The sequence below is a fragment of the Bemisia tabaci genome, chromosome 4 (genome assembly GCF_918797505.1).
Source record: "Bemisia tabaci chromosome 4, PGI_BMITA_v3".
Lineage (NCBI taxonomy): Eukaryota > Metazoa > Arthropoda > Insecta > Hemiptera > Aleyrodidae > Bemisia > Bemisia tabaci.
The window spans coordinates 12,426,127-12,445,993 of NC_092796.1; the positions used below are offsets into that span (position 1 = coordinate 12,426,127).

General features: G+C 36.3%; 2 protein-coding genes across 2 annotated transcripts; one reads left to right on the forward strand and one right to left on the reverse strand.

The window, feature by feature from the left end:
• Positions 1–63: 63 nt before the first annotated feature.
• SmD3 (small ribonucleoprotein particle protein SmD3) lies at positions 64–4,511 on the reverse strand. The gene is made up of 3 exons (XM_019046108.2): positions 4,267–4,511; positions 3,259–3,489; positions 64–1,889 (listed from the first exon to the last, which is right to left on the reverse strand). Exons 1-3 carry the CDS (start codon positions 4,352–4,354, stop codon positions 1,783–1,785), a joined length of 426 nt encoding a protein of 141 aa, XP_018901653.1. The 5' UTR covers positions 4,355–4,511; the 3' UTR covers positions 64–1,782.
• Positions 4,512–4,665: 154 nt separating this feature from the next.
• On the forward strand, positions 4,666–17,786 carry oxt (Xylosyltransferase oxt). Its single transcript, XM_019046105.2, has 16 exons — positions 4,666–4,909; positions 5,674–6,049; positions 6,638–6,788; positions 7,342–7,484; positions 8,197–8,366; positions 8,877–9,076; positions 9,513–9,813; positions 10,962–11,138; positions 11,716–11,821; positions 12,257–12,453; positions 12,638–12,766; positions 13,260–13,460; positions 14,278–14,432; positions 15,404–15,574; positions 16,664–16,819; positions 17,337–17,786. Exons 1-16 carry the CDS (start codon positions 4,730–4,732, stop codon positions 17,341–17,343), a joined length of 2,820 nt encoding a protein of 939 aa, XP_018901650.2. The 5' UTR covers positions 4,666–4,729; the 3' UTR covers positions 17,344–17,786.
• The last annotated feature ends 2,081 nt before the right edge of the window (positions 17,787–19,867 follow it).

Consider the following 19,867-nt stretch of genomic DNA (forward strand, 5'->3'; position numbering starts at 1 on the left):
AAAACTCGTCCTGCTATCACTTAAAATCACCAAAAGTTTTGGTGAGAAAAAAATGTAAAAATGTAAAGATCGTGAGATGAGTTTTTTATTCTTACGTTTCAGCAGGATGGAATAATGAACAAAACAACCACTTTTCATCGTCAAGAAGGTAGTACAGTAATTAGATTTCCGTGATGCCATTCATTGGGTTCCATATTGAGGAATCAAGGTAATTAACTGGTAAAAGATTCACCAAAATCAGATAAATAAAACATACATAACTAGTAGAAAAATACTCAAAATCTGCCATTTTCAATTTTAGAGATGTGTGCAGAATTTACATACGTTGCCGAACTCATCAGTGAGTTCAACAGCATTGCTCAGTGAAATCACTCACCTATCTGCTCACCAGCTCTCCAGCCTTGAGATGGGAAACTTGATGAGCAGCGCAGCGAATGATGTCACTGGACAATGCCTGCAAGCTTACTGATGAGTTTAGCAATGCATCTGTTATCAGGCCTCATAATTAGCCCTTAAACAGGTTATAACTCACCTAGACTCAATCCAAACCGATTTGATCTTATTGACAAAATTAATGCTCGTAATAAAAAAAAAACCGAAAAGAAAACTGTGCGAAGAACTTCTTTTATGTTCGAAATACCATTTACACAAATCAAATTTTAAATTTTTTCCCAAAGAATTTAAAATATTCATTTTTTAAAAAAAATTTGCAGTGAGACTAGGAGGTTTAATTGCGGAAGGCACAACAACATTCTGCAACTTTCCTTTTTCTATCTAAAACCAAAAGTATCATGACAGATCAAACAAGCAGAAAAGGAGTCGATTGATTATGGAAAAAAGAGCCTTATCATGTCTCATTTTTTTGACCAAATAATATCCTGCATACCATACATTTCCCAAGTCTTAAAATTAAACAAGAAAAAAAAATAACTTACAGTTTAATTGGTCTACTTCTAGGTTAAATGAAAATAGTTGGATCGCCTGTTCTAAGAAGTTATCAGCTGATTTTTAGAGTATTTTCATATCAAGTGCAATTTTAAGTTCAATTTTGTCTGACTTGATGCAACTATTTCAATGCAATTGCGCACTACAAAACTGAAAATCATGCGTAGTGTCTAAATCCTGCTCAAGAATAGAATTGATAATGTGCCAACTTTTCCAAAGAAATCTACAAGCTGGTCATTTGATTTGTGGATTCAGGACTGGACAATGTCAATGGATGACAGCAGATTATGGTATGAAAAGGCTGAGATTGGGCAGGAGGTACTGATTGGTTATTTCAGACGAATTCCTTACTTGATGCTTGAATAAACTCTTCCCAGCTTCAGCTGCCTCTAATAACCAATCTTATCCTATATTAATGTAGGACATCATGAGATCCAACCAACCAACTCAATTTCAACCTTGTCTTATTGAAGTCTCTCACTCAAGACAGCAAAAATTTCAAGAACCAGCCAGCACAAAGGGACAACGCAATCAGAAATGTTTCTGTTATGCACATTATAATGTTTTCTTACAGAAAATGAGAGAAAGTCTCAAATGACCGTGCTTTTTCATGCATCCCATCCACTGTGTTTATAAATAACAACAAAGATCTTTCACTAGTTTCTTTTGCTTTATCTGCTGCTGAAAATATCACTGGTTGACTTTAGTCAGCTATGGCCCTTAGCTCAATGATAGTGCAACACGAGTAAGGGTAAAAAAAAAGTGAGGTACAAAAGATTAGAAAAGATGAAAGTTAAAACTAAGAAAAATACATATTGTACACGTCCAGGAGTGCATTTAGTTCCTTCCACCGCCACCACCAGTATTTGTCCGTTGTTGAGGTTGCCATCCTTGTCGCCCGCCTCTTTGCTGCATTGCACCTCTTTGCGCTCGCCCTCGTGCCGCTGAAATAGGAATTAAATACTTTGAATTATAGAGTGACATTGGATCCTTTTGATGAAAGACAAAGGCTTAAAAGTGAGCAATTGTAACTGAGAAAAAGGTGCCTTAGAATTTCCTCCGCGGAAAAATGATAGGGTAGGTACAGTGGAGCTTACATTATAAAGACACTAGATTACCTGTATAAATTTTTCTCACTTTCTTGCATAAATATTATATCACAACACTGTGATTCCACCGATTAACTTGTCTATGCTACTACAAGATCCACGGAACAGAGAAACACATGTAAAAGATGGGTTGGTCGCACAGGCAAGCTTTATCAATACAATTTTTAGGGCAAATGCAGTTTGAATCTGACTTAGAAAATAAAGAGGCAGGAATTTTTAAGATTTTCAGTTACAGATTTTTCTTCATCTCACCCAGATGCTCACCATATGGTGTCAGATAATCCAAATTTCACTATACCTTGTCAAAATTTCACTTCAAAAGGGGGGAAAAAAAAGAAAAAGTAAATAACAATCCCCTGATCTAGTTAGCTTTCATTTAAGTTCAGAGTCACCTCTCCCCACTCTTAGATTGCGAAATTCCCCTGAGGGGCATATCTTTAGATCAATTCATGGGCTAGCGGCTAACAAACTCATACATTTTGCTGAAAAAAACTTGGGTGCACTTCTCTTATAAACTGAAATTTTATATTGGCAATGAGAACTTGTGTACCTATTAAAAATATTCACATTGGAAGTTTTTTACTGGTTTATCTAGGAACCACAATTTTGATCATATCATAATGTGCAAGTATTGCTAACAGTTCTGCTCTGCACAAACGTTAGCTTTACTTGTCAAATTAAATGAAGGGATTCATAATATTTTAATTTATTTACTCATTTTCAAAAAGCCACTACATTGTTTTCGGATCTTATGCGAATACTGAATACATTTTGACGGATCTGGTTCACCCTCTATTTACTACTCTGCACAAGTTCTTGTATACTCTTTGGGTAAATCAATTTTTTCCATGAAAACAGGTTCAAAAAATTTAGGCGCACCCCAAAATCACTTGACGCGTATAAGAGGACAATAGATATGGTCTTCCATGCAAATTTTGAATTGAACGGATAAATTCTGAGATATGGCTGTACATAGATTTGGGGGAACGCCTGATGGACAGACACACATTTTTTCAAGTATGATTATTTTGACTCCAGGCATTTTAAAACGCCTAGAAATGATGAAATTTCAACTTTTTTTTTCTTGAACAACAATACTTCCTCTACCCGCAAAGGGAGCGAGAAAGTAAAACTCAGGATTCAAAATACGGACCATATATTGGGCAGCGAGGCAAAGAGAAAGTTAATAACAGTTAATAATTACCTTGTGCTCTGAGAATGGCAGATTTTCCTCGACCAGCGCCACCAGTGTTTCCTTTAGTTCCTTGCTTTTTGAACATAGGAGCATTCTTTAACATGTCTGGCAAAATTAGGAACTTTAGTTTAGAGCCTCGGATGTAGACGTTTTCTAACTGGGCAGTGCGTCCATCGCGGAAAGTGACATTAATATTAGTCATATGGCAATTCATGTTGTCTTCGGCTTCAACAAGCTTACCTGAAACATGAAGAAACAGATAATTGACTACTTACTGCGAGCAAAAAACACCTTGTTCACAAGTAATTAAGTTTTTTTTTTTTAGTCGAAGCCATTGAAAATTTTTCGGGGGCCAAATTGACTTTTTTCCTGGCTCATTTAGTGAGAAGTCAGAATCTGATACCATGCGTCGAAATTTCAAAAAATCACCCGACAGAAAAATTAGGATTTTTTTGAGCAAATTTTTACAGGATATGTCACAGGCGCGTTGGCGCCTGTGAGTTTCGAACACTGCACTTCATCAAACCCGAAGTTGGCTTACCTCTCCTGTCAAGGGGCAGGCCTTGAACGTGCTTTGGATAGTAATAAAGGTCTGTATTCTGTAAAGTTGGGTGATCATTGCTGATCGTTAGCGAGACGCTTGGGGTGAAATGACTGGTCGAGCAGTGATCCTGGGTAGCCTGATTTTGATTGCTTAGGTTCCAAGAGGGATCGTCTACAAGATGCTTTAGCCGGACAAACATGCACGCTATGGACCAGCGATTGCAGAGATTCCATCTGGTCTTCTCAAATACTGTCCATATCGGGAAAAAGCATACCTACCTTACTCATATGAATTGACCGATATGTACACGTTTGAGCATTCACAGCATAGGGGATGAAACAGCAGATGCAAATGCTAAAAATCATCGTTTAATGATAAAATTGGTTCCAGCTGTGAGTTCTAAGATTAGAGGCATGTCCAAAATCATAAGGATATTAAAATCATTGAATGAATGGATGAAAAAAGTGATTTACCTCGGTAAACCTCGCCGGTAATGGTCTCGCAGGTTACGATGTGGCCTTCTGCTTCGTGCAGGACTTTTATTGGCACTCCGATTGACATTTTGAATTTATATTGATAACTAGAGAAATTTCTGAAAGAATTACAGAAAAGTTTAGGATTCAAAAGAGCCAAATACTGATGAGAAAATTGGGAAATTAAAACACGCTGACAGGAAGAAAACAAAACGATTTTCGCCGCACGCACGATTTGATCACAGAGAGAAGATAGTTGATGTTGAAGAGTGGCAGTCCGCCGTATTCTTCTTGAGCCCTGGGCCTAGAAGGTGCTACCGTCCTACTCACGTGTATACTAAGTTGCAGTATGACCAGGAGCACTTTGTACTCAAACCACATGATACATGATGCGTAGTGCCCAGTCTAGAAGTCTCCATTCAGTTGCGAAGTTGATTTGTTTTGCTTCTTATCATCGCAAGAAATGGCAACCAACAGACCATTAGATATTCGGTGGATTAGAAGATATAAAGCGTTTTACATCGCTGGTGTGATTATTTTTTGTATACAGATTTTATTAGCGTATTTCTTCCTAGCAAGTCATGATGAAAGTCGGAAAAACGATCGAGATTTCCAGTCTGGAAAAGGCAGATGGAACTTGGAGGTTAGTGTATGCCCCTCCATTTTTACAGTTCATTTTGTCAGAAAACTCAGTTTCAATTATTGTCAAGCACTAATTTTCCTCATACTTCCATCTCCTTTGATTTGGAAGACACACTATTCATTGTAATGACACTGCTCGAGACATCATGAGCTCCAACGGACCGTAGAGTTTCTCATCTTGGCAGGGAGCGCCGAGTAAGATCATCACAAGGCAAGGCGGCCATCTGGGGTCCTGGAGTATGTATGGTGGTTTTTCTACCACCAGCCCGTCCTCCTTTGCTATCTTCAAAGAGGAAAGGAAAAAATTGCTTATTTCAGGCGTATATACAAAATGCCTTTCAACATTGCATCCATGCCACTCTGCTAGTCGTGAGCAGCTGTAAGAATTTCATGCGATAAAAACTTTTCTCCTCTTATGCAAGCCCTATCGTTGCATAACGTATGTTGACTGTTGCCCCAAGTAGTCTCCTACACAGGGTTCCGAAAATGATGGAAACACATCATTTGGGATCCTGAGCATGGCGGCCAGCAGTCGAAATGTCAGCCCCTATGTTTACCATATAGTTAGTATCCCTATTTACCAGCGATATTTGACTTTTTAAGCTGTTGTTACAGCCCCAACTGATTCAAGAGCACACTGTATAAGAGGAATTTTCTCCAGCTCCGTGGAGATGCAATGGGTTTGGTTAATTCTTAGCCACGTTTAAAAAAGAAATACTGTAAATCTACCAATGTACATGGAATATTTTATTCGATTGTTTGTAGGTTGCTGATGACAAGCGGAGAAAAGAGTTCCGTGGTGACAGGGACAACGTCCTGGGAGTTGATGATGAAGATAATCCTGCCAATAGTAACTCAATAATTAGCGAACTCACCCGGAACAAGGTGCTGCCAGACAAGTTGGAAGACAGGCGAATTGATAACAAAGTGCCTCAAATTAGTAAATTATCAAATGTCTCCCATTTGCGGCTGGAAGAACTAGACTTTGTCCCGCTATGTGATATTACCGGCAAAGAAGCCATCTCTGCCATTCACCGTGCCAAAACGCAGTATTGTAAACAAGAAATATCCAATATCTCGTGCCTTATCGCAGAAGGTTTGCTTTATCCCAAGAAGTTACCACACCTATGCGCCATCTCAGGTTAGTATCCTATCAAGGGCTCTCCACAGATTCAGATTTTCGTACAAAAAATTCTGCTGGTATCATATTTGAAACAATCCTCTTGGAAAATAAAGCATCGTTATAATAATACCTAATTATTTGTGATAGCTGTGTTCTGTTACAACCTTGGGAATAAAAAATCTGTGAATAACAATACCTTACTCCAATAAGAAAATGGGGGTTGGTGCTTGTGGTGGAATAAATCCACCAATGTACTTAAGCAATATTACATTACCCATTCTGACTTTGAAAAGAAACTATGCAGGACTAGCTACTCTAGATGCCTCCACATTTTCTGCCTGTAGCTCAAAATCTGGTGCCAAAGTTTGAGTCAGGTCTCTTTAAATGTGGACAAGGTTTGGGAATATTTCAAGAAGAAATTTGATCAACCTCAGGACTTAGAGTATCCGCTGACTATATATTTCTAAATAGAAAAAAGTTAATATAGTTTTCAATAAATATCTTAAACTCCCCATCATTGAATCTATATTTTAAGTTTTCTCGCTTGATTATTGACTTTTGGCTCCTCAGATAATTTTGTTTTCGTTCTTTTTGCTTCTGTCATAGAAACTGGGAAGTCTCTTGGTTGTTTTCAAGATGGTAAGTCCAAGCGTCTCCTGTCCAGTTACTATGTCAGCTTAAAGTTCAACAACTCACCTAGCAATTGTGTCAATTTGTGCCTTCAATCCGGCTTCTCGTACGCTGGAGTTCAACTAAGGTGAGTTCTTAAGTTTTTCAGTGAATGTTGCTCTCATGGAGGGGAGAGGCTAAGATAGAAACTTTGTTATTAAAGTGAATCTAAGTGATCTAGAGGTGAAAAGTACCACTATACTGCTTACGATGCAACTTTCTCCTTGTTTATAAGAAGGAATTAATATTGTGAATTTAAATTCAACCTCTACGTTCTCTACTCACCCCCATTAAAGTTTGATTTTCTTTTTTCTTTTTTTCCAAGTTACACAAAGACAATTTTAAAAAAAAAATTAATCAGTAAAAGTAGAAGTTGAATAAAGTCACCTTGCAAAGACCCTATGTAATTGAATGAATTCAGGAAAGTAAATGGGCTGCTGTTGGAATTCTATTATTGTTACAGATATTACAGAATAATATGATTCCCCTAAATTTTTAGGTAAGTTTCTGTTTTGTTTGTCTTTTTAGGCCCCTGCATTTGAATTTTGAATAATTTAATTTGTTTGCATACTAGCATACTTTTTGAGTGAGCATATTTCCACTTTCCAACAGACTTATTCAAAATCTGTTTACTCTTTCAGCACGGAATGTTTCTGTGGTAATGAAAAACCGCCGTCTTCATTCCAACTTCCAGACTCATCTTGCAACATGAAATGCCCTGCTGACACCCACCAGATGTGCGGAGGATATCTCACCTCTAACATCTATCAAACTGGTATCGCAAGTAAGTTTCCTAGACAATCAATATCTCAACTGACATAAGACCTTTTCCTCTGCATTGAACCCGAGCTTATGAGCTCCAAACCTCTTTGATTACTTCTGCCATGCAATGAAGAATTGATAAGGGGCAGTCATAAAATTCATAAAGCTACATATTAGATTTTGAAACCCCCCTCCCCTCCTCATAACATGTTTGTGACAGAAGTCCCCATCCTTTCATATGTACATAAAAACAAAATGGCGTGCTGCTCTTCTCAGCCCCCTTCCTTTTTGAAACATTACTTATTTTATGATCAGCCCCTAACTCTGATGGTCCACCCATCTCAGGCCCAGATTTACGCATGTGCATCACAAGTGGGCACAGACATTAGCAAATTTTGATTAGACCTCAGCATTACATCACTTTCTTTGATTGGATTTTGTTAATAATTTGATTGTGTATTCTCATAGCCTAACATAACATAACCTCTGGGATTCTTCAAACGAGTGGTTAAAAACATGAAACTACTTAAAGTTTTCTTTTTTTCCAACATCACTGACGGAGAGACAAAGAGTATTGGTGCAGGGGGGGACACCAAGACGGCAAACAGTGTACACACAGATGGCAGAACGGTAAATCCAGCCCTAAAAAGAAATCATGAAAGAATACAAATACAGATAATTTAATACTTTATTAGTTTTGTGTATTATATTTTGCTCTATCTGTTTTCCTGCAGAGTTTTCCGCCAGAAGTGTAAAGGACTCATTTGAGGAAAGAGAACATGACTCCTCTCCACTTAGAATAGCATTTTTACTAACTTTGAATGGTCGAGCAGTACGACAAGTTCACAGACTGATAAAAACCCTGTTCCACAGGAATCATTTCTTTTTCATCCACGTAGATGCTGTAAGTAAACTGATTTCATTTATACTGTACATGCACAATTATATCTGTACATGTGATGTTAAGTGTTTACACATCCAATAGTATAATTTTTAGTGAAAATTTGTTCAGGTAAGGGAAAGCCTATGTATAAATCTCCCAAAGAAAAAACCTCATGGATGAACTGAATTTTTTTTAAAAAAATTAATCTTACTGTTGCAAAAGTCCAATTTTGAATAAATTATCCTTCGATAAATCTGTGTTTGTCTAAGAATTTAAGAGAACCTCCAATTTTTTGGTATTTCTCCAAACCATTAAAATAGAAGCTGTTAAAAATTATTAACTCTTTTGGGTTAAAGTTTTGTTGAAAATATAACCATAATTTAACATGAGGCAATGATTGAAGGAAGCAACTGTATAGAGGAAGAGAGATCCTCTTGTTTGATTAAAAAGCTTGTGCAGTGATCCACTGCTTCTCTATCTACCTTATCATTGATTAAGTTTCCTTTATTCATGTCTGTATGTATGTTTCAGCGTCAAGACTACTTATTTCGAGAGCTCTTGGCCTTGGAGCTTCATTTGCCAAATGTACGCCTCTCTAGGCGGCGACATGCAACCATTTGGGGTGGTGCATCCCTGTTAACGATGCTCCTTGAGTCCATGTCGGAACTGGTCAATTCTGCATGGGACTGGGACTTCGTCATCAATTTGAGTGAATCTGATTTCCCAGTCAAGTGAGTTTCTCTGACATCTTTTCTTACCATCTTTAGTTCTGTTTGTCTGTATTTTTTACTTCCAGTATACCAGTGTTGTCATTTCAAATATTGCATTTTCAATGGAAGTAATTATGTACTAATTTATTATGCTTGTATGCTCTCATGCTCTTAAAAAACAGGAAGCAAGATGGAGCCGAAATTCTTTAAAACCATGAATAAACAGCAAAAGCTCAGAAATACAGGAAGGAGGAAAAACGAACACTAAAAGCTTTCAATGGGAATATAAAAGTGAGGATTAAAGAAAAAGATGTATTCATCAATCATATGAAATTGGCAAATAATGAAAGAAACGAAAATTAACTTCAATGAACTTTTTGATAAATTTGTTTTACTATAGCCATGCCTTCTCTGCTTATCATGGAAAGCCTATACCTAGTCTGCTATGCAATTTCAGAACAAATGCTCAGCTGGTTTCATTCCTTTCGGCAAACCGGAATGTCAATTTTGTCAAATCGCATGGGCGAGAAGTGCAGCGATTCATTCAGAAACAAGGGCTAGACAAGACATTTGTTGAATGTGAAGCACACATGTGGCGAGTTGGTGACCGGGTCTTGCCAACAGGTATTGTCATGGATGGGGGCAGCGACTGGATTGCTCTCTCAAGGTCATTTGTAAACTACATCGCCGCATCAGAACAGGATGAACTCATCAAGGGACTCATAGTCTTATTCAAGTACACACTTTTACCTGCTGAGGTGAGGAAGTGTTCTTATGCAATAATTTAGAACTTCATATGTGATCCAATCTGGTTCCTCTGCATACCTCAGTAGATATCGCCGGTGTAAGTCGGCAATCACATAACTCGGTTTGCGATGTCGCAGACTTTCTGTCATACTTTATTTTTAAGACCGAAAACTGCTCAACAGCAATTCTTTAAAACTGCCGTGATTTTTCTTCTCTGTGCGAAGAAAATTCTTCATAAACTTCAAGGAATGATGTTAATTTGTTCTCCTTTAAAATAATATAATAGAGGCGGAGATTTTCAGACTCCGCCAACAAGTTATGTGATTGCTGACTTAAACCATCGATATGTAAATTCGAAGATATGAAATCATTTAAAAAGAGAAAGTGCTAAAATTATTGGAAGTCTATGCTTATGTTCTGTAAGAGTGAATTTGTTCGTTTTTCTCCCTAAAATTTATTGTTGTCGATAACAGCCCTTTCATACTTAGATGCTCAATTTTATTGTGTTATCCGTGTTGATCATTTCCCCAACTTTTTGCCATGGAACCATGCAGGAGTTCAGCGGAACTACTCAAGGCCTTCCACAGAATTGAAGAGTCTTTTTTCTGGAAATCTAAATTAAACCCTTCCTTTGCCTTATGATCCTTTCAAGTTGATGTAACGAAAGAAATACAAATGGAAGAAATTTAGAAGCTCACTGAGAGTATAGTAAAAGCCTTTTTCTATGTTCAAAATAAGAATGTTGAAATAACAGAGCATTGGTCATGACCACCAGTCAAATATTCTGACCTTATCTCTCAAGGCTGTCTTCTCTCTCTTTTGCTTGTTTTTTATTCTCTCTTCGTTCATCGACTTTGATCTTCACTTTGTCTCCTTTCTACTGTTCCCATTTGCATGTGCCAGAACCCATTTGAGGTCTCAGTGGGCATTCAAAGGTCTGTAGACCATTGTTTGGGAATTGCAGGTGTGTAAATAAATATCCAAAAGCGCATGCTATCCGTTTCTTTTCCTGCTTGAGAAAAAAAGATGGAAAAAATAGGATTTAACTCTGTAATGAAATTCAACCAACATTTTCAGCCATGTTTCACAAACAATATATACATATTTATCGAAGCACTATATTTTATGGAGTTTTCTAATCATGGTTTTTTTCTTTCAGTCATTTTTCCACACTGCCTTGCGGAATTCCATTTTCTGTGACTCCTATGTTGATAACAATTTGCATGTAACCAACTGGAAGCGGCGTCTTGGTTGCAAGTGTCAGTACAAACATGTCGTAGACTGGTGTGGTTGTAGTCCTAACAATTTCAGACCAGAAGATTGGTCTAGAATACAGGTAAATAAAACGATTATGATATCATAAAAATCTCCCTGTGTTTTTTTGTAAGGCATAAGTTACCTTGCTCTCACCTTTTATGGCTATATTTAGTATTTAGCCACATAAGTATCGAAAGAGGTTAGCTTACACATTTATTTACTAACTCATTTTTAAAAACATCCAAAATGCTAGTCAAAAGTTCTTCTAACAGTGTGCACAATTTCCATCAATATTATGGTTTTTCTGTTTTTTGTACTCAGCTTTCTCTGTTATTTTTCATCTATTAACAATGTTTCCCAAAATAAAATTTCTACAATGCAATTTTATCAAATGAAAGAATTTTATTTTCAGTATCATTATAAATGCTTTATTCTTTCCCCCATAAGATGAGTAATTTTGTGAAATTTTTAGCTTTGTATCAACATCTTGAGCTTTTTGTCATGTTGCTTTTCTAGTTCATTTTTGATCGGCATTTCAAATTTTGGAAATGAAAATTCCAATTGGCTTAACTTTATTTGTAATGCTTCATTGTAATTTATCATTTTCATTATACTCATATCCTACATTTATGTTGTTTTTCTTTCATTTCATTCAGGGTACAGAAGAGAAGAACATTTTTTTTGCTCGGAAATTTGAACCAATTGTCAGCCAAACTGTCATCAGCCAGGTTGAAGAGTGGTTGTATGGTCCATATCCCCAAGGTAGCGAATGTTACTTTTTTCATTCTATCTTTTATCATTTCAATAGTTTTAAAAACGTTGTTGATTGCATGAAAATAGTAATTAGAATGGGAATCAACTTCCTTCTATGTATGTTCTTTGTGATTGTAAAATCTGAAGAGAAGATTTAACCTTTTCTTCCAGTCAAAATGTATTTATTTGACATTGAATTATTTTAAAGAAAGTAATACTCGCATATGAGTTTAAAACAGTTTGTTTTCATAGCCTGTTGTATTTCAAGGTTTCTTAAAGGTGTACGATTGTAGGAATGTCATAAACTATGACCATAATTTGATTTTAGCCATTTAATGGATCACCAGACAAGGCTCATCAATGAAATCTTACAAAGACTTTTTTAGATGAAGCAAAAATGTAGCTTTACACCCATTTCATTAGGACTTTTTATTGTTTTTTCAGGGATACCAAATTTGTTGAGCTACTGGCAAAGCACGTACCACTACGCTGATTTAAGTCCACAGACAAATGATGCTTTGGTCACCATCGCAAATAGCCTTGCTCGCATTGCAAGTAAACAACTATCCAACCCTTTATGCACAGCCATACCTGTGAAACTGCTACAAATTCATACTTATTTGCACAACGATCAGTTTGAGGTGAGTACCTATCTTATGTACAGAAGCAATTTTGTGGGAAATGGTCATACTTACTTTCTCTTAGGAATCTTACTTTCTTTCCTTTCATGCTCAAAACAGAACTCCATGCCCTAATTTCGTGCCTACCGTTTAAGGAGCAAGAACTCTAATTCATTACTAAGGAAATTGCATTTTTTATTTTCAGGGATCATTAATCCTGTATGAAGTGTTGTACAAAAGCTCCGCAATCAACAGTTCCCAGCTTGAGACCATGATCAAGCCCAAAAATTTCTTCAAGAAGCTGACTTCAAGCGGACCAATTTCAAGACTGAAAGTAAGGTTTTGTCAACAATTTTCAATAGATAATAACAAAATGAAATAACTTTTTCAGCTTTAGTTTATGGATTCAATTTGATGATTTCAAAGGTTGGGTGTTATCAGTAAAAACTCACCTCACCTAGATTTTAGGAGGTCCTTCCTAAAATGTAAAAATGTCAAATGTAAATTTATCTCAGTATGTATGAGTTATATGTAAATGCAATAGTGACCTTTAACAAACAAGGGCAACACTAGTCAACTTGCATTATTCTATGATAGTTGGATGGGGGTAAAAAAGAATTTTAACATAGGATTTTGATTTAGCCATGCATGTGCGGACATTAAACATAATAAAGTTTTAAGGAGGTCCATGGCTTAGGTCTAGCATCTTGATAGATTGCAATATTGTATTTCCATTCGGGAAATGCTCCAAAATTAGATGAAAAATTCCATGTAAAACCCATTAATATACATCTGTTCATCTAATATTTTCTATTATCAATTCTCAGGTGTTGTCTATAAGCTCTGACTACGACCAGAAGGAGCAGATGTCACGTGATTTTATGCAAGTGATTGGCCCGTTCTCTGAGCCTCACGCCATCTACCAGTGGATCTCTGGTAAAGATCATGCCAACTTGACTTTTCTTTGGCTAGATCCCACAAACACACTTGCTGAGGCTTCTTATGTCTACATGGATGAGTCGGCTTCGGTATGTTTTAATATTTCATTATCATTCACCTCTAATGTTGAAGGAGTATCACAAAGATACTGATGATTCCCGAATTAAAGGTCATTCAGTAATTTTGATTCTTGCATTCTCAGAAAGTAGAGGGTGCACCTAGTCCCAGGAATTACCCCGCATTGTTTGGAATGATATTACCCCATAAAGAACAAGTTCAAAGTTGCGTATTTTGAACTCCCATTTAAACAGGCATCACTGAAAAAGCCTAGAAGGGGTCTGGGAATATCTCTCCCCCTTTCGCTACTGTCTTGATCAAGAGGGGTCTTTGCCGCAATACATGATCTGTACAGCCGTGCAATGATAAAAACTGCACGGACCATGAACCGCAGCAGATGGACATGGACAAAGACATGGCTAGAGCACTGATATGTATGTAGAAGTAGAAGGAAGGAGAAAAACCACTCTTTGTATCAATGTGAGAGCATTAATTTCAACTGCTGTCATGAAATGTTCACGAATATAGGACAACCTTGATTTTTAAATAGAAGCAGAAGTTGATTACTAGGTTTCCACTTATATAGTTCTCACAAACTCATTAACACATGTAGATTTTTCAGAACTCATATTATTCTTCTGAAAGACACAACTGTAACTGACAATATTTTAATTGTTGATTATTTTATCCCTGCCATGTAATGCATATATGCATGATCAAAACTAGAACAAATAGAGGAACTAAAATTCTATTCGCACTGAAATGTGAATGTTGCTAAAAATTATTGAGATCAGCCTTTTTGTTTGTGATGATCAATTAACGCTGTAAAAATTATTTTTCCATTTTTAGATAAGCTTCACAAAACCAGTACTAAAAACTCCATTGCTGCCTGGTGTTTGGCAAGTGAAAGTTGTTCTGAATAGTCAGATTGTCGCTCAAACTGAATTTTTTGTCACTCCATTGGAATTTGTGGGCGGACAAATCATCTCCCAGCAGCAAACGAGGTATGGATTTCATGAACATCGTAGTTATTGGCTTGAAAACAATTGCACCAAAATAGTCTAAAATACCATATTTTATACTTTTTTCTCAGATCATGATTAATCCAAGCAAAATGTTTACCTTTAAACATAGGTGCAGGGTTCTCAATGAACAATGTGCCAATGAGTGTCCTTGTTTCAATTCTTTCATTTGTGGAAGAAAGGGCTACTTCATAACAAAACGTCATGATTTAAGGTGTAAGATGTAAATGAAAATTATTTTGTCTGCCAGCGTGTGTCAGAAACTTTCAAACAAGACCAGTATAATACCTCCAGCGGGCCGATTATTGAAATTTAGTGTTTGTCGGGCGGACATAGATGACATGGGTTAAATGGCGAGGCGTGATTGGTCGGCTATGTCTTATCGCTGCTTTGTCGTGCCTTTGTCGGGTGGAATGGACGACATCCTATCGGAAACTTAAGAGGTACCGATAGCTTGTCGTGAGTTCAACCCGACATGGGCACGACAAAGCAGCGATAAGACATAGCTGACCAATCACACTCCACCTTTTAACCTATGTCATCTATGTCCGCCTGACAAATACAAAATTTCAATAATCGGCCCGCAGGTCTGTTAAAAAATTTTTGCTTGTGTCTTCAAATAGTGGCCTACTGGGCAGTAATCCTCTTACACAGTCCATGTTTAATTTATGGATTTGAGGGCTGTGCTCATGGAGAAGTGGTTGCCCTGAAAAGGGCTGTTTTCGTAAGTGAGGAGCAAGTGCTCGGAGATGATGAGCAGAAGGGCTGAGCTAGAAGGAGCGCTGATGAAGGCCTGTAGAAGAATGATGCTGAGAACCCGCAACCGCATTGTATTTATAGGTGCAGGTGCGCGGACAGCACAGAGGGCATCATCCTGATTAGCCGGTGGTGATGTCCCCACAGATTCATATCAAAATGAGCTATCCCTAATAATTTCAATTTTTTTTGTGCAGTTTTTTGCATAATGGTCCGAGTCAAAGTTACAAAGTTAAGCATGAGGACTGGAAACATATACTCGGTGACAAGGACTCAGATTCTGCCAATACTCTAGACCGCAAAGCTGTGATAAATTCCCGTAGATTTGGTCTGGACCTTCGACAGTGGATTGATAGTCTTGTTACTAGGTATGTATTGATGTGCTCCATTTTTTATAATTTTTTTTTTATAACCAAGGGTGTGAAGGTGTCAGGGTTTGTAGGGGACCAGTTTTCTGAGGTGATTCAACTTGTCAAGTATAAGAGGCCAAATCTACTCCCAAGATTCATATTTAAACTGTGGTTTATTATTCTCCTGGCCATTGTTCAATACTATACAAAAATTAACCATATAGCATTTTGTGACCTCTGTAAGCTAATGATTCGGTCACATTTTTAAGGGACCCTTGTGTGCAGGGGTGCAAAAACTTCCCAACTACGCGACCGGCCGTTCGCATGAAATGGGGGAACCCATGTGAAGATGAGAAAATGGGGAACCCATGTGAAAAAAAAATTGGGGAACCTTGGGAGCTTTTTTTTTTAGGGTTTAGGGGAAACTTGACTGTTGAGTGCGCTACTTTGGGGGAACCAAACTGTTGACCGCGCTGTTTTAAGGGAACCCATCTGTTGACTGCGCTACTTTTTGTGTTGGGCAACATTCTGCAAAAACTTAAAATAGGGGAACTTAAATTTAATTCGGGGGAAGCCTTGGAAGTTCCTGCACCCCTGCCTGTGTGTAGGTTGTCAGAAAGCATGTTCATGGCTATGCTGAGTGATTTAAATTACACCCTCCTAAAAAAAGATTCAGATCTGATAAAAAAAATGTTTAATTTTACAAAGTACCCTACTAAAGAACGGAAACAAGGAAAACAGTGGAAACAAAGCTAAAATACATACAACTATTTGGGACTTTTTGGTGTCTCACGACACCATTTTCAACCACTAAAAACAGTAAAGTACAAAAAATAAAAAATAAATGTATTTTAGACTTGTTTCCGCTATTTTCCTTGTTTTCATCCTACTGTTTTCGTTTTGGGCTGCCTGTGTATGTCTTTGTTCTACTGTACTCTACTGATTCATAACCATGGCATACAAGTCTGATAAAGACTCATTTTTAATGTCATTTACCTCTTTTCATTAAATAAATAACAGACTAAAATGAATTGCTACAAAAATTTAAAAACAAGTAACGAATGCATTTCTATTCATGTTTTTCTTTACTATTCTCATCTTTGACAGATTTTACTCTGTGATCAAATCGTGTTCTGTAAACTTGTTAAATGTAAGCAACTGCGAGCCAAAAGAGGTTTGTTCTGCCACACTTTGGAGCACTTTTGCTGTGGATCCAAAATCACAAATCACTAGTATTAACAAAACATCTGGTGGTTTAAATAGGTTAGTATCTTATCATCAGTCATTTTTTACTTTTTGATTATAATTTATTATAGGTAAGTATAATTCAAGGGAGACTCCTAAAGTCTAATGGTACACTAATATCCTATAATTTGCCCATTGTCTTGTAAAAACATTTTTTAACTGGAAATAGTTAAAGTCGATTAAATTTAAAAACAATTTTTTCTCCAGAATGAGAGTTTTGATGTTTCAAGTTTTTGTAAAAAAAATGTCTTGAAGAAACAAGATTGGAATAAAAATAAACACTGCGGCATTAAAATGAATGGAAAAAGTCAAAAACTTAAAAAACTCAATCTTGAAAGCAAGTTTCAGTTTTTTAAAGGTTTTACCTGATTTCATGCATGGAGGAAGAGTGCTAAAAGAATGTAAACATGTAGTTTACATTTAACTCTCATTCAAAACATGGTTCTCTCTCCACCACCTTCTAAATTTCATTTCCTTATTTCTCTGCAAGAATACACTATTCTATTATAATTATTTTCCTTGCACTTTTTTTCAGGTGGTGAAGAAGAAATCTCTGCTCAGAACTGTATTTTTTTGTAATATTGAAGACTAATATCGAATGCCATAACCTTAATTTAAGAAAGGAATACTTATTTCTTAAGAACGTTTTACTTACTGAAATAAGTATGAAAACCTACATAATTTTTTTAATTTGTTGTTGAGACTGTCATTTTTTTTCAGCTAGTCTAGCTCCATAGTCCACTGAAGTTTTTGATTACTTAAGGGCATATTACTGTCAATCAATTTCTTGTTTTACCTTTAAGTATTAAAATTTTACTTTAAACTTGAGTTTTCCCTCGGAATGTTTCCCACCGGTGGAGATCCAAAAATCTAAAAACAAAGAGAAACATTCAAAAGTCTTAGAATTTTGAAAACCATGAAAACTTGTCACTCTCCAAGCGATTCTTTGGACAAATGACCTGCAAAATTATGATCAAGTCAAAAATTTCAAGCTGATAAACAGCGTCCAACTGGGAATTTACTCGCCTTTACGCCATTAGCTTTCTAGATACGCCGGTGCAGGGGACTTCCAGAAGAATCAAACTTGATTTCTAGTTGTTAATTTGTTCCTCTTTTTTTAAAGTACCTCCTACTTAATTTTAACAGGCCATGATTTTTATCCCTAATTATCAAGCTCCTAGGAATGCAGCATTCATTCAATAATGAACTCATTCTTTGTCTGCTGATTATTATTTTGAAAATCATTTCAAGTTCTCTTTGAATTTTCTTATTATCAATCTTAATGAACCAGTAGATGTGATGTTAATTGAAGTTGGGTGAATCAATCTCATTAACCAATCATTAAAAAGCTTTTTGGCATGGAGTTGATTCGGAAAAATTTTCCGTGGTAGAATTGTTATGAAAGCACTCAAAACATCTGTGCAGGAACGAATCATTTGAAAATTATTCTCATTAAGTAACTTTCCGGAGAGTATCACATACTCTACTGGTTCATTGTATCATGATACTTGCATCCCTGATTTTAGGAAACTTCAAATGTGCTAGTCCTTTTTGGTATTATTTTACTTTATCTACTCTTCTATCGAATGACTCAACTGTGTTTTGTTGTTACAAGCCCCGGTACCTTCTTTTTCCTAGCCTACTTAGCTCTCAGCCGTTGCTTTAATCAAGAAACCTGAGTGTGAAAATGTCCAAAAAATATGTTATCTGAAACACAATCAATTTTCAGATGAACTTTTTAGAACCATAAAAATTATGGTTAATTAACTTTAATTTAGCGAAATTACATTTTAGGATTCATTTCAGTTAGAAATGAAATTAAGATTGTTAGAAATAAGCCAGATTTGTTCTTGTGTAATATGTTTTCATTTTTAAGGAGATTCATTTTATTTTTGTACGAGCAAAATTAATTTTAAAATCATGAATAATATCACCCCTCCCCCCTTCCTTTCTGTGGTTCTATTTCTATGGAGTCTACATGTATGTATTCTATAGCTTGCTGAAAACATCAGGTCATACTGAATGCAGGCAAAGCACCTAGCAATTAGACGAAATTTTGCCATAAATAAGTCACAAGTCCTGTCCACAGCTGAAAAACAAAACTAAACTGAGTTTGACAAATTATGAGACTAATGCTGCTTCTGTATGTATGAAATGATTTTCACATCTTAATATTTCTGATGGCTTGAAGCCACCTTTTCAATTTCTTGTATGATGTAATCATTCAGATACTTTGTGTGGCGCTGTTGAACTTATTTCCTAATTACCAACTCAAAATTAAACAGATGAAACCACCATTTCACTGAGCTTTCATCTATAATAAATTCAGAATCAGTAGAATCGGCATCGTAGTTAATGAGATTGCCATGGGACCAACCCTTGTAAATACCCTGTATGTACATTTTTTTAAACTGTGAATGTGAATCTATTCATTTTTTGTTTCATTTTATCTAACAAAATGCTTAAACTAACACTCTGCTGCCAGTGTGTAAATCAAGCGGTCCCCCTCTTGTTCTTAAATGCAGCTAGTAAATCCCAAGCCACTAACGAGAATGGAACAGTAACTCAATTATACTCAATAATATGTATTAATGATTTCTTTTAAGTACTTGTCATACTCGTAAGTTCTGAGTGGCACTGTAAGTATTATCTCTGCTAACTGTGTAGGCCTATTCTAAAACCTCTCACTAGGTTTTAACTACAATTTAATATTTTCCAGAAACTCAGAGTTCCTGTAACATTTGCACTAAGGTTTAAGTTTATTAGTTCCGAAATGTTCCATCAAATCTGGATTTGTCTCTTGACCTTGACAAATAACATAATTACATAATTTTAAATCTTGAAATTTCTGAGAAGAATATATTAAGTTTTATGCAACCTAGAGGTTTACATGATGTCGCAGAACTATAGTGAAATAAACTCATCTTTGAAAGTCAGATCGTTGTCTCTAGCACAAGAGGACATAGCATCTTCTATGCACTATTTCAGTACTTCTATGAACGTTTTATTTTTTCATGTGAGAACCATCTCTTGAACTTATCTGAAAATGTTAGTGTCTTATTTCAC

Bases quoted from the DNA above. Each gene is read 5' to 3' on its own strand.
- oxt (XM_019046105.2), top strand. From the start codon at position 4,730: ATGGCAACCAACAGACCATTAGATATTCGGTGGATTAGAAGATATAAA. The intron at 12,454-12,637 runs GTGAGTACCTAT...TTTTATTTTCAG, and splicing joins TGCACAACGATCAGTTTGAG to GGATCATTAATCCTGTATGA. The intron at 15,575-16,663 runs GTATGTATTGAT...CATCTTTGACAG, and splicing joins ATTGATAGTCTTGTTACTAG to ATTTTACTCTGTGATCAAAT.
- SmD3 (XM_019046108.2), bottom strand. From the start codon at position 4,354: ATGTCAATCGGAGTGCCAATAAAAGTCCTGCACGAAGCAGAAGGCCAC. The intron at 3,490-4,266 runs GTAAATCACTTT...TTCATGTTTCAG, and splicing joins TACCGGCGAGGTTTACCGAG to GTAAGCTTGTTGAAGCCGAA. The intron at 1,890-3,258 runs GTAATTATTAAC...TTCCTATTTCAG, and splicing joins TGCCATTCTCAGAGCACAAG to CGGCACGAGGGCGAGCGCAA.